At 34.8% G+C, this 12,512-nt stretch overlaps 1 protein-coding gene across 17 annotated transcripts in view; it reads right to left on the bottom strand.

Moving 5' to 3' along the window:
- Klc (kinesin light chain) overlaps positions 1–12,512 on the bottom strand; it is a 59,167-nt gene that overhangs the window by 38,685 nt on the left and 7,970 nt on the right. For 11 of the 17 annotated variants that reach the window (XM_073090247.1, XM_073090393.1, XM_073090320.1 and 8 more), the window contains exons 1-2: positions 7,771–7,928; positions 3,523–3,683 (exon numbers count right to left, since the gene is read on the bottom strand). The exons of 1 other annotated variant lie outside the window; for it this stretch is intronic. In XM_073090247.1, coding sequence (XP_072946348.1) covers positions 3,523–3,551 — 29 coding nt within the window. In that variant the 5' untranslated portion in view covers positions 3,552–3,683; positions 7,771–7,928. Of the gene's footprint in view, positions 1–3,522; positions 3,705–7,559; positions 7,747–7,770; positions 7,929–12,512 lie in introns of those variants that run through there. 5 more of the 17 variants (XM_073089732.1, XM_073089895.1, XM_073089816.1 and 2 more) reach the window with 5 other exon arrangements.

Here is a 12,512-nt window from a genome sequence, read left to right as displayed (position 1 = left end):
CATAAAACTTAAAAACTTCTACTATGTCTTGAAAACTTCACACCGAAATATACCAGGTTATATTTTTGGACTAAATTTATTATCCGATGAATAGTAAAAATTCTAATAATAGAGAAATCTGTAATAATGCAACCTTACTAACTTCATTGGAAGATTGTAAATGCGTAAAACTTAACAAAAAATACTAGCGTGTTAAGTATACGTACGAACTTGAACGTAAAACTCGTCATGAGATGAAAGATACGAGTAAACGATATTATCTAGGCAAAGATATACTAAACACATCGACCTTGTCAAACTGCTCCATTATGTTGCGTAAACGACGCCGTAGAGCCTGTATAGAACATTAGATTTCTGATAACACTTCGAATGTGTTCATGCGAACGTGTTCAGAAGATTATGTAACACATATGTCACCATTGACCATCTAAACGGATAAAAGGAAGTTGTATCAATTTACGATATAGATTAACTTGCGTTTGGTTTTTACATTTCCTTCAAAGTAGCTTGCAACAGAAGAACCCTTGTCTTTTTCCACGTTTAAAATTGCTATTCTATCGATCCCGTCTTTTAAATATTCGATGAGTTCTTTTGCATCGGACACGTGTAAAGCGAGCGATGGGGGAGAATTTTTAACTTCCAAAGACAAATGTCTGTTGTTTGGACTGGAACTCGACTTATGTATCTTCCAAGTTTTTGAGTCGAACACCCTTGGTCTATTTATGTCTTAAAACAACATTCATTAAGCTAGAAAGGAAATGTAAGTTTTGCATGCATAAATGGAATTATCACCTGGTTGGTTGACATTGAAGACATACGGAAATATTTAATTAGCATCCGAATGAAAAGTAAAAATGTAAATATAACGTACTAGCTATTTCAAGTTCATTTGGTGCAAGTTACAAGTTACATTAAACAAGTAACAATATAACAATGTAAATTGTTGTACATATGTAAGTTTTATCTAATCGAATCGATTTGAAGCACTTTATTGTTTTCAGTATAAATACATCTTCATTACGTAAAAGACTTAGAAGACCTCAATACATTTATTTGATTTGAGATATGGCTCCTTTTCAGATTAAGAATCTCTTTGTAAGCGGTCAACAAAGCAGTTATTCAGGTTGAAGAAGGCGTTCTCCTGTGATAATTTATCAAAGCCGTTGAATATATACTCTTATACAAACATAGTAAAGTAATATCTATCGACAACATACGGCGAGCAAGTTTGACTAGAAGTAACTCGCCTCGTCCCCCTTACAGGGGTGGGGAATAGGCAACGCGAGGCGCATAAAATACCCCGTCTCCATGGCTACCAAGGGCGACAACCCTCGTAAAGGAGCGCCGTGTTTTACTTTTTAGGCGTAAAATCTCGAGAGCTTCAGGATACACCCGTTTAGCCATGAACAAGATGCTGGTAATAAGTCTGGAGGTTTTTATTCTAACAAAGACTTTGACGCAAACACAACGAAAACAAAAATGAAGTCAATTTTTTTTATGACATTTCTGTGACATTTACATAAAAAGTAAGCAAGTTATAATTCGTACTGCTTCCAAAAGGAAATAAATAAAACAATTCATCCCATAAGTCCTAGAATTAAATATCGATAGTGATAGACTTATTGAAATCGATACAATAGCTTTCTGGATTACTATATTCATATTGTAAACAAATACAACATATAATTAGTATGATGTATGTAGCTAAACTTTGCTGACTCATGCAAACCACAATAAGATTCTCATTTTATTGCGGTCAATACGAACCCTGTCAGATAAAGTTACAGCCCGAAGGGTTCGTACAATTCCAGACGCAATAAATTTAATATTATTTGAGTAAACGAAAACTGAGAGGGTGGTTACCTAAGAAATTATTTTCACATAAAACAAAGGGAGCCTTTGGGCATGTGCCAAGTCAAGAGCAACTAGTACCCTCCCGCAACCTTTTATCCCGATATGACGCACAAAGGATTTTCACACAAGATATGCTAGAACACGGTTAAGCAGTCCTTAACACCCATTTTCTGATAATCACTTTATAAAGGTGTTTGATATTGATCTAGATAAGCAACCAGTTATTCTCGCAGGTGTCGTAGGAGGTAACTATAAGATTAAATCCAACAGATCTGTAATAGTCTCTGCGAAATAGTTTGGTCACACACAAGCTCGGCCAATCGCGCCTGTATAAATATGCCGATATTGGTGATGGATGTGTGGTAATCAAGTTATAAATATTAGAAAACATAAATAGACTTTATTGTATCTGAAGGTCGACCTAACCGTTGAACCATTATATAAAACGTCAGGCATACATAAAATAGACAATGCTAAAAATAGACGAAACTGTAGTTTAATTGACAATACCTTATACAACCAAGTCACCGTTTACCATCTAATTTGAAAAGTTTTGACGAATTGATACAGGCAATTACCTTACAAGCGAGGAATATAAGGACTAAATCAGTATTCTCCAAGGATGCCATTCTAAGTACAAAAGGATGGTCTAATGTAATTAGCTCACGTTAGCCCGTAAAGGACAACGCCTAGGCCAATCGATGCGTCTAGACTCTACGCATAACCGGCCAGCGCTTTAAACCTGAATGCCGCATTTAAAATTTCAACGCGAATGTGGATACCGGTGCTTCGGTTATTTTCGGTTGTCTCGCTTTTATATCGGAATTATTCTGTGCGGCTTTTTCTTTGTTTGAATACATTTTTATTGTGGCGCTGTGCTTGTAAGCTTTTCTGTTGCACGATTGTTCGTAACCACGCTGTATATTGAAAAATATTTTACTTTGCGTTTCAGTTTGACTGCCTTTTCTTTGTGGTAAATTCGCATGGTTTTTTATTGATAGTTTACAGATTTTTTCGCCTGTTGGCCAAACAAAAAGTGTGAGGTTATTATATTTTTTCTTTCCTTTATTGACAGCCATGAATCACTATCTATACTTGTTACGTTCGTGTCCAGTTCATTATGTACATTGCAAATGTCTTGCAGACCCCAAAATCTACTTTCAAACACTTTATTTCTGAATCATTTTATTGAAGCTAATAAAAGAATCAATCTGCTGTCTACATATACTAATCATATAGCGCTTGTGGTGAAAGGCTTGAGAGCGATCCTCGGATGAGTCGGGTCTCCAAGGCTGAGAGTTCAAGGTTGCGTCGAAGGACGATGAAAGGCAATCTCGTTTGATGATACACGATGAAATTTCCATTTTATAACCTCGTCTAATAGCTTTATTTAAGCTCTTTGCCGAAGTTACAACTACGACAAATAATTTTAATAGGAGCTTTATTAAATACATTTGGATAATCGATCCGAAGTACAAGCCCTAAATCAATTAAGTTAAGCAATAAATATAAATACAATTATTCAAATATTTCAATTAGCAATAAATCAAAATAAAAAAAATCGTTTGAAAAACATCATCCCAAAACGAATCTATCAAACTCATTTAAAATTCCATTATGCTAAATGATAAAAATAAATCAAATATAACGATATGATTTTATACTCACATTCTGTAGGCGTTTAAAGTCTTCGACATTATAAGTGGTGCTTCGAACTACAAATAAGCATCCATTTCACTTTACTAGCACTTTTTAGTGAACACCATAACTTTACACTTAGATAGAAAATGCTAATACAAAAATACTTTTTTAATTGCTTAATACTGCCACTGAAATAAATATTGATCACACTATTATTTTGGATGAAAATTTTAGTATTAAAAGAAAAAAAGAATAACCATTCGACAGTTCTGTTCAATGCATTACTAAACAGCTTGCAAATAATGTCATAAACCATAAACTGAATACTGATCAAAAACGAGCAACGAAGGCCATAATTACAATGCGAGTCACGATAACCATTTTTCGGCCTAGAAAGGATAATAGATTCAACGTCGGTTTTATTTGTAAAGAAGAAAATAGGACGTGACCCATGAAACTATTACGAAATACCTTAAAAAGTGGGAATGTAAACCCTCAAGATATACAGCTTTTCTCTGAAATACTTCCATAACTCTTGTTAGGTAAGTTTTATAAAGAGTCTTGTTCTGAAGAAAGGTATAGTCTATTTTTGTTCAACAATTTTCGAGGCTTTGTAGTTTTATTTTGTTTCTTCGTTTCACTTTTCTGGTTCATCGATCGTTTACGATATCTATCTCTAGGAATAAATAAGATAAAAAAAGTAAGATATAGAGCGCCTACGTAATACAGTGAAACTTGGTTAAGTGGGACCTGGATAAGTGAGAAACCTCCATAACTGGAACTCATGCTGAGTTCCCAACACTTTGGCACTGAATTACCTCTGTTAGTGGGACGAGGTAAACCTCTATATCTGGGATTTGTTCTTTCGATTTATCATCATAGTTACCTCTATAACTGAGACAGCGAGTAAATTTTATATGCATAAACCTCTGTAACTGAGATAACATTGTTTGTTTACTCATTCTTATTCTACCCACAAATTCCACACGTAATTTCAAGTACGTATGTACAAATTTTGAGCTTCAATTACCTTCAGTTTTAGTTTCGCTTTACTATCATACAGATGTTTATTTGAAAAATGTCAAAACGAAAGCTACAATCGTTATCATTATGTGAAAAACTGAAGTTAATATCCGTTTATGAAAGTGGGAAGACACGCGAAGAAGTTTGTGCCGAATTTATACATACATATTACGTGTAAAAACGTGCTTGAATATTTTTTTGATTACATTTGTATGATTACCTTTAAGTACATAATATTTTTTTGATTAAAACTCATTTACATACATAACACGTTATTTTATTTAATGATCGCACCTGTATACCTGAAATAACCTGTATTCTCACCTCTATTAATGGAACCCTCTGTAAATGAGACAGATATTTATTTATACCAGTATATCTGAGACACTGGGTAAGTGGAATACCTCTATAAGTGAAACGACATTGCAGGTCCCTTGAAGTCTCACTTAACCAGGTTTCACTGTACATATGAACTGAATTAATGATATAATGTGCCATCCTCATTGCTTGCTCGGGTCATCCACGTGTGTATTTTGGCACACATCGTAGGAAAAATACATTTCTTGCCAATTATTGCACAATTCTCCAAGAGAGAGATAGCTATACAAACTTATGAAATGGTAGAGTAAGACCAAGATACAAACTGAGTCAAAATAGATCAACTCCTACGCAACTCGGCCCGGTGTGTCGTTGATCCCTTTAGATCATTGTTTGAAAGTGACGTGCGATTTGTTTGTTTTTATTCTTACAACTACTTTAATGTTGTTAAACGGTAGCGGATCAGTGTCAATACCATCAACATTAAACGCACTTTGATTTTAAGTATATTTGATCGAATGTAATACACATTCCTTCTCGTTTTCATTAAACATAATAACTAAAAAGATATGGGGCGCCATATGAAAGCGAATCAGGGCATAAAGAAAAATACAATTAATATTATGACAGAGCGCCATAATGCTCTATTTCTATAACAGAAAAATCTGTAGAGTTGAGATGTAATAAAGTGAAATGTTCATATAATGCTTATTATCTCTTCTTTTATGATTTCATGATATAACCGAGCAAGTAAAAATAAATAAAGACAATAATGAACAGACGGCGAACATATGTGTAACTCGTTGGCCTTTAGCTTAGGATTTAAGGGATACATAAGTAATCTACAGTGAACTACAATATGATTTACTAGATTCTGTAGTGTATGCGTATCTATCTTCAATTTTGTATGCACTATAAAACTAGAAATCTATTACTGAGACGAAGGCCTTTCTATTTTGTGATGAAAGGATCGACACTTTTACTAGAGTGAATTCTTCAAAGTGGGACGTTAGCGAACGATGCATGATGCATGAGTAGTCGGAAGACATGCGATAATTGCGTTTTTCGCGATCCTATCGAGTGGTAGATAGCGATGCAACAATGCAGTCTGCGCTCATACCGGAAATAATGACCTTTTTCATGTACCTACTGTCTCATCTCGCAACTGGCAAGTCACGGACTAAAAGGTTTTTTTTACCAAAATATTTAAGTTCTTCTACTTTATCTAATGTTGTATTATGATCAAATGAAGCGAACGAATACAAACTGAATCGAAATGAAAAAAAATTAAAACGTTTCAGTGACACGATCATAGATTTGTTGCAAGCAAAGCTGTTTTCAAAAATTCTAAACAAATAATCCCGGCGGAACTGGGGACTATAAAAGAAGCCTTTGAAGGCTTGCTAGAGCACTCCACTTTGTAGTCAGAAGAGCGGATTGAAATAAATTCGCGATTTGTTCGATACTTCTCCATGTTCCAACGTATCGAGCTGATATATTGTAGGTCAGGGATGCCATCAACTTGCAACAGTTGCAACACATTTATAAGACACTTATGAGTTGACATAAAACGATTTGTTTATGATATTTTTATCTGATATATATAAGAATGAAGAATGCCATGACAAAAACAGTGCTCTATATAATATTATATGCACAGACAGAAATAGGTCAGATCTTGTATATTAACTGCCGCTGCAAGCCATTAAACTTGAGCAATTTATTTTAAGACTTGCGGAATAATTTTAGTTTTATCCGACAAGACGCGTATCTAGTGCGATTACTACACTCAATAAAATTCAACATCATTTGGCAACATTATTCTTCTAGCCAGCATAACTGCCTACAAAATAGATTAGATAGCCAGATATTATTTGTCATAAGAAGTAGTAATAATTGATGTGACGGAGATGACTCACAGTACGGAGTACTGACGATATAGTGGACAGAAGGAATGATTAACAATTAGACTCATATATTGCATGTTGATAATAACAATAAAATTAATATTTCTATCATTATTGTAAAATATTTTGTTTGAAACTAATGGAAATGAATTTAATTTCCGAAAGGTTATCCTTTAGTGATTGACTTTTCATGTATATTTATTGATCAGAAAACTATGGTTTTATTGAAATTTATAAACACATTTTTATTAAGAAGCATTTGATTACTCGAATAAGTCGAATATAATAATAATTCTGCTTAATCTCCAATAATGATAATCAAGGTACAATCTAAATCTCAATCTATAATATCGATGCAGCGACACTTAAAGGATAAACATTGATAAGGCATGAAATTGGGTATGAAAAAACGTGTTCAGACAACAAAAAATGTCATAATATGTACTAAGAAACGACTTGGCAATATTTAAGGAAACAACTAAACTAAACAAGACGTATTGAAATCTTTTTAATATAGATTTTATTGAAACCTTGTATTTAAAAAAACAGGTAATCAGATATAAAAAGTGTTACGTATAAGATTGAAATAGTATGATCATAACGTCAATAAAATATTGACAGGAATTTTGATCAAGTAATTAAAATTTTGAAAAAGGGGTAGTGGCTTTCTAATAATTATCGATATATATCAAGCGAGTCAGGGGAGGTTTTACTCATAAATATCGCAAAACATAACATAATGTCTAGACCTTCAAACAAATAGAACTCGGTGAAAACGTTACACATCAGCAAACGAATCGATAAATATATCCAAACCTCGTTATTAAGCACGCGATTTCGTTAAATTTCATTATACACAACCAACTGCCTAATAAGATTAATCCTACAATAGAAAAAGTAGCACGAAACCTATCGTGAAAACGAGTAGACGTAGATGGGTCAGATAAACCCCATACACTAATTGGATTTCAGACGAAACATAGTTTGTTCGAAGAACATTTAGATAGTAATCGAAATTTGTACAAACACTGTGTAGGCTGAACTCTATTTTCGCATAAGAAAACCGGGGACGGTAAAATTGGACGCGTAAATGATTTGAGTAGCGATTATTTAAATGCCGGCTCACAGGAGCGATCGCGACACGCCCGTTCCCGTCTGTGGCTTAGTGCGTACTACGCGCTGATCGACTGGAGCTAGTGCGGCGCAGGCAGCGCAACTCGAGTCGATGAGCGCTACGGAGTCGATAGATAACAAGTATTTCGATAGTATTACAGAGTTATCGGTCATCACATCAATCGTAAGTGGAACAGAAAACAAAATAATATTGATTAGTTTTTGAATGAACTTCGAACTATACACATCAGAATATTATCACTAAAGGATTTAAAATATACCTACTAATTTTTTGAAGGCACGAAGGCCACGAAGTTAAAATTATTCGTTAAATTTTATTTAATAACACAATAAAACTTAGGTAAAATAATACTTTTCAGAAAAACAGAAATCAGTTGATGTCGGTTAGCTCACAAAAACTATATGTTCAAAAAATAGCAAAATTGGAAAGTAGTAGATATACATAACAATTAAAATATTAATTACAAAAAGAAGATGAAAAAGAAATAAGAACGTGTAGAATATATCGGTATGTGAGTCATGGCACCGCCCTAGTCTGTGAAGGCGGGGTGGCCACCCCTGTCGCATCCACCGACGCCACTACATGCGCAGTTGTGCAAGTTAGACATCTGAACACACATAAACGCACACAATAATGCAGGGGTCCGTGAATCATCGTGCGTGAATTGATAAACCAAACACAACTAGACTGCTATAAACTTTTAGTAAGCAATTATATCGCCGGTAAAAATCGTAATGAAGATATAAAAGAGAAAGGTAAGCTAATTGTGATTATAGTTATTAATACTTTTGTTTGGATTATTTATTGCAATTTGTAAGTTATGATAATTCTTGGTCTGTATTTTAACATAGAATACTTCCTAATTTCTACTTCTATTTATTTTACTGCCTTTGTTTTCACGATATCTCTAATTAATCTTGATAACAACGAATACCCATTATACTTAATTGGTTCTAAAACTGTCCCTTGTGACATACCCCACTCACCAAACTTACAATATGGCACAAAAACTCAATAAAACTTTGTTGTACACTATTTTGTAGATATTTTATGTTTGCATCTCAAATCCAGTTACAGACCGAGCGCTTAGAGTAAACGTAGTCTATAGTGAGTGCGATACGTGCCGTAGTTTAACAGCACTTAGTCTGTATAAGTGTACACTTTGCAGGAGGGGTTGAATAGCCCACCTATGCGGATAAATGTAATGATATTCTTTTATCCAACGAATGTAAAATGCGGTGTTTATGCGCCATTTGCAGGTCAGCTTGGAAAAATCTAAATGAAAAAGCTCAGACAGAGCTTAACAAAGAATGATGTTATTTATGACTTACTCTTATCTGAATTCGGTAAACAAAATTGTAATTGTGAGACAGCAACATCTCTGGCAAAATAAAATAAATGGGCAATTTTTAATATCTCAAACTGATTATTAAATTATGCATTAAGGAAGATAGGAAAATAAAACGACGTAAGTATGTAAATTGGAAAAGTAAGATGGCAACAGATATAAAAAGGAGCTATCAATTCAGAGGGGTTACATAAGCAAGGTCAGAAGAATCGATACGAGAGACGCCAGCGCGTCTGGCTTAGCAAACGTACTGCAAATTAGCCCCTCTGCAGTGGATTTGGAATACAAGGCCAGAATGTGGACAGTGAGCTGAATGCTTAAGTTTTGAAACTTGGCACAAAACCCCAAGTCAGAATCTTTTCTACAGATCTGCAAGGCCGCTCATGGTTTTTAAGAAGAGGAGTCTTAGGAGATGATACCATGAGGAAGTGATAGATAGTTCCATTCTCAATCTTCGAAGAAGGGCGTTTAGAAACCCCGCATCTACAAAAATACATTTTTCAAAATTCGTTCTAATAACTCTTTTGTACTTAGTCTATGATATCTATATGAATCAGTTACGCCCTTACTCACGCCTCAGTTAACACTGTTACATACATTATGCAAATACATTATTACGTTTCAATGGAAGTGAAAAGATACCATTCATCCACATGAAACATAGTAATGTAGAAAAACTTTCACTATCGATTACAAGCAATCGATACTATTCGCTACCAAGAAGATTACGAAACAAAAATAAAAATGGTTCATCGATAAAAGAAATCAATCGTACAAAGAAGTAACACGAAACGCTTTGTTCAACATGACCGATGTGGTTACATAGATAGTACTGTATAACCGTTAAAGATATATCCATCTAGCCTATATAGGTACACTTGTTACGTAAACACAATAATAAAAACGATACAGTATTGACGAGTTTCAAAAGTAAAAGAAATCCATAAAAATATTTATTTTCGAAAAATTTAAAAGTTCCATTAATACACACAACAGTGAATTAGATATGGCTACTCATAAAATCTGTTATTATACCTACCGTGACATAAGAAGCTTAAAATTAGTAATTGATCATTATCAAAGCCAGAGGAGCTTACTACAATATAATGACGTAAAATAACATAGAGATACCCCGAACAATGAAACTTTAATATAAAGATTAAATTATAGATAGATCAGCTGATACACAATACACCAATGCTTTTACTGAAGTTATAAGCTTTCACCAGAGAAAGATGGCAATTACAAAGGCGATTAGAGACAGGTGCACTAAGAAACTAATAATCACATTACGCAATTGTAATTATTTGAAATTAATTATAAAGAAGCGCTCAGTGCTGTTATATGAATGAGATCGCAATGTGGCGCAACCACTTTTGGGTGGTCTGGGGTCACGATAACATCTCATCTAGTTGGATGACCTCAGTACCGCTGAATCCATAAATGGAAGATGCCAAGAAAGAAAGTACTTTCTGGTCTTGTTATTGAACTCTTGACGTAATAATAAAAGATCAAAGTAAATGAAAAACACAAGGGTGAAAACACCCAATACGATAAATGGATAACAATATACAAATTTTAAACCTTGTATCCAATATACGAGGGTGCGTTTTTAAGTCCGCGGAATGGCAGGGTTGGAGGGGGGATAGCGGGCTCGTTAAGGGCGGTACGTGTTAAGTGACTCATAAATAGTATAAATATAAAGTTTTATCACAATTGCATCGTTAGTTTTAAAACTATCGACAATTAAACAACTCAATCCGGAAGAAAATTGGAAGTATGGAGAAAATCGAGCATCGCGCCGTTATAAAGTTCCTTACCAAGCAAGGAAAGTCTGTGCAAATCATAATGGAAGAGATGTCATCGGTTTACGGGGACTCTTGCCCTGGAAAAACGATGGTTTACAAGTGGTACAACCTTTTTAAGCAAGGCAGGGATTCACTTGAAGACGACCCACGACCAGGACGGTCTGTTGAGGTGACCATTCCGGAAACGATAGCGGAAGTCGAAAAATTAGTACTGGAAGATGCTCGGCTAAAGAAGAAACAGCTTGCAGAAATGGTTGGAGTATCGGATACAACCATTTTTAAAATTCTGCATGACCATCTTGGCATGACTAAGGTCAGCGCGCGGTGGGTGCCGAGAATGCTCACGCCGCCTCAGAAACAACAGCGCGTTGAATGTTCCCGTGCGTTTTTGAACCTCTGTGGAGAAGATAAGGATATTGTACTGAATCGAATTGTTACTGGAGATGAAACTTGGGTTCACCATTATGAACCTGAGTCTAAACAAGACTCCATGCAGTGGCATAAAAAGGGTACAGCACCTCCTAAAAAGTTTAAGGTGTCACAATCGGCCGGCAAACTCATGGCGACAGTCTTTTGGGATGCAGAAGGAATTTTGTTAATAGATTACAAAGATAAAGGTGTCTCTATAACCGGAGAATATTACGCAACAATCTTGGAGCGGTTAAAAGAAGCCATCAAAGAAAAAAGACGAGGAAAATTATCCAGAGGTGTCCTGCTGTTGCACGACAATGCGCCCGTACACAAGAGCCGTATTGCACTGGCTGCCCTGCATAAGGTGGGCTTTGATATTTTAAATCACCCACCCTATAGTCCAGACCTGGCTCCCAGCGATTATTATCTCTTTCCAAAAATGAAAAAAGAGCTTCGTGGAAAGAAATTTTCTACAGACGAAGAAGTAAAGGACGCAATTTCCTCGTATTTTTCCGACAAGGACAAAACATTTTTTTATGAGGGTTTAAATAAGTTAATACAAAGATCTGAAAAATGCATTCGTCTTGCAGGAGAATATGTAGAAAAAGAAAAATAATTTTGACATTTTATTTTCGCTCCTTGTCCCTCATTCCGCGAACTTAAAAACGTACCCTCGTATTACTACAATGTATCGGATTCCAATAACAGGAGTTATTATTATAAGTTTATATATAACAACTTAGTTGAGAGTAACTTAAAATGGTTCCTACTTAAATTCTCTTTCTCGAAAATATTTTCCCAGAGAAGTATCGAAAAGGCAAAGCTATATTTACTCTATCAATAAAATTGCTATTATTAGGTATGATTCAGTAGAGAAAATAAACTGCTAGTAGGTTCCCTGTATAAGATTCCCCTTGAAGTTGATTGTGGTTAAACTGCGTTATTACAAGACAAATTGGTATGACGACCCATTTCGTACGTCAAGCTGATCAAAGAAACAAAGATAGATCAAACTTGTAGAAGATACGACAAAACCGGAGAATTTATAGTTAAGAAGGTTTAACTTA

This window comes from Epargyreus clarus, unplaced genomic scaffold, assembly GCF_041222505.1.
Source record: "Epargyreus clarus isolate Ecla_fem2 unplaced genomic scaffold, WU_Ecla_fem_2.2 ptg000001l, whole genome shotgun sequence".
In the NCBI taxonomy this organism is placed as follows: domain Eukaryota; kingdom Metazoa; phylum Arthropoda; class Insecta; order Lepidoptera; family Hesperiidae; genus Epargyreus; species Epargyreus clarus.
Note: the sequence above shows the minus strand (reverse complement) of the source record. Positions and strands in the feature narration are given on the sequence as shown.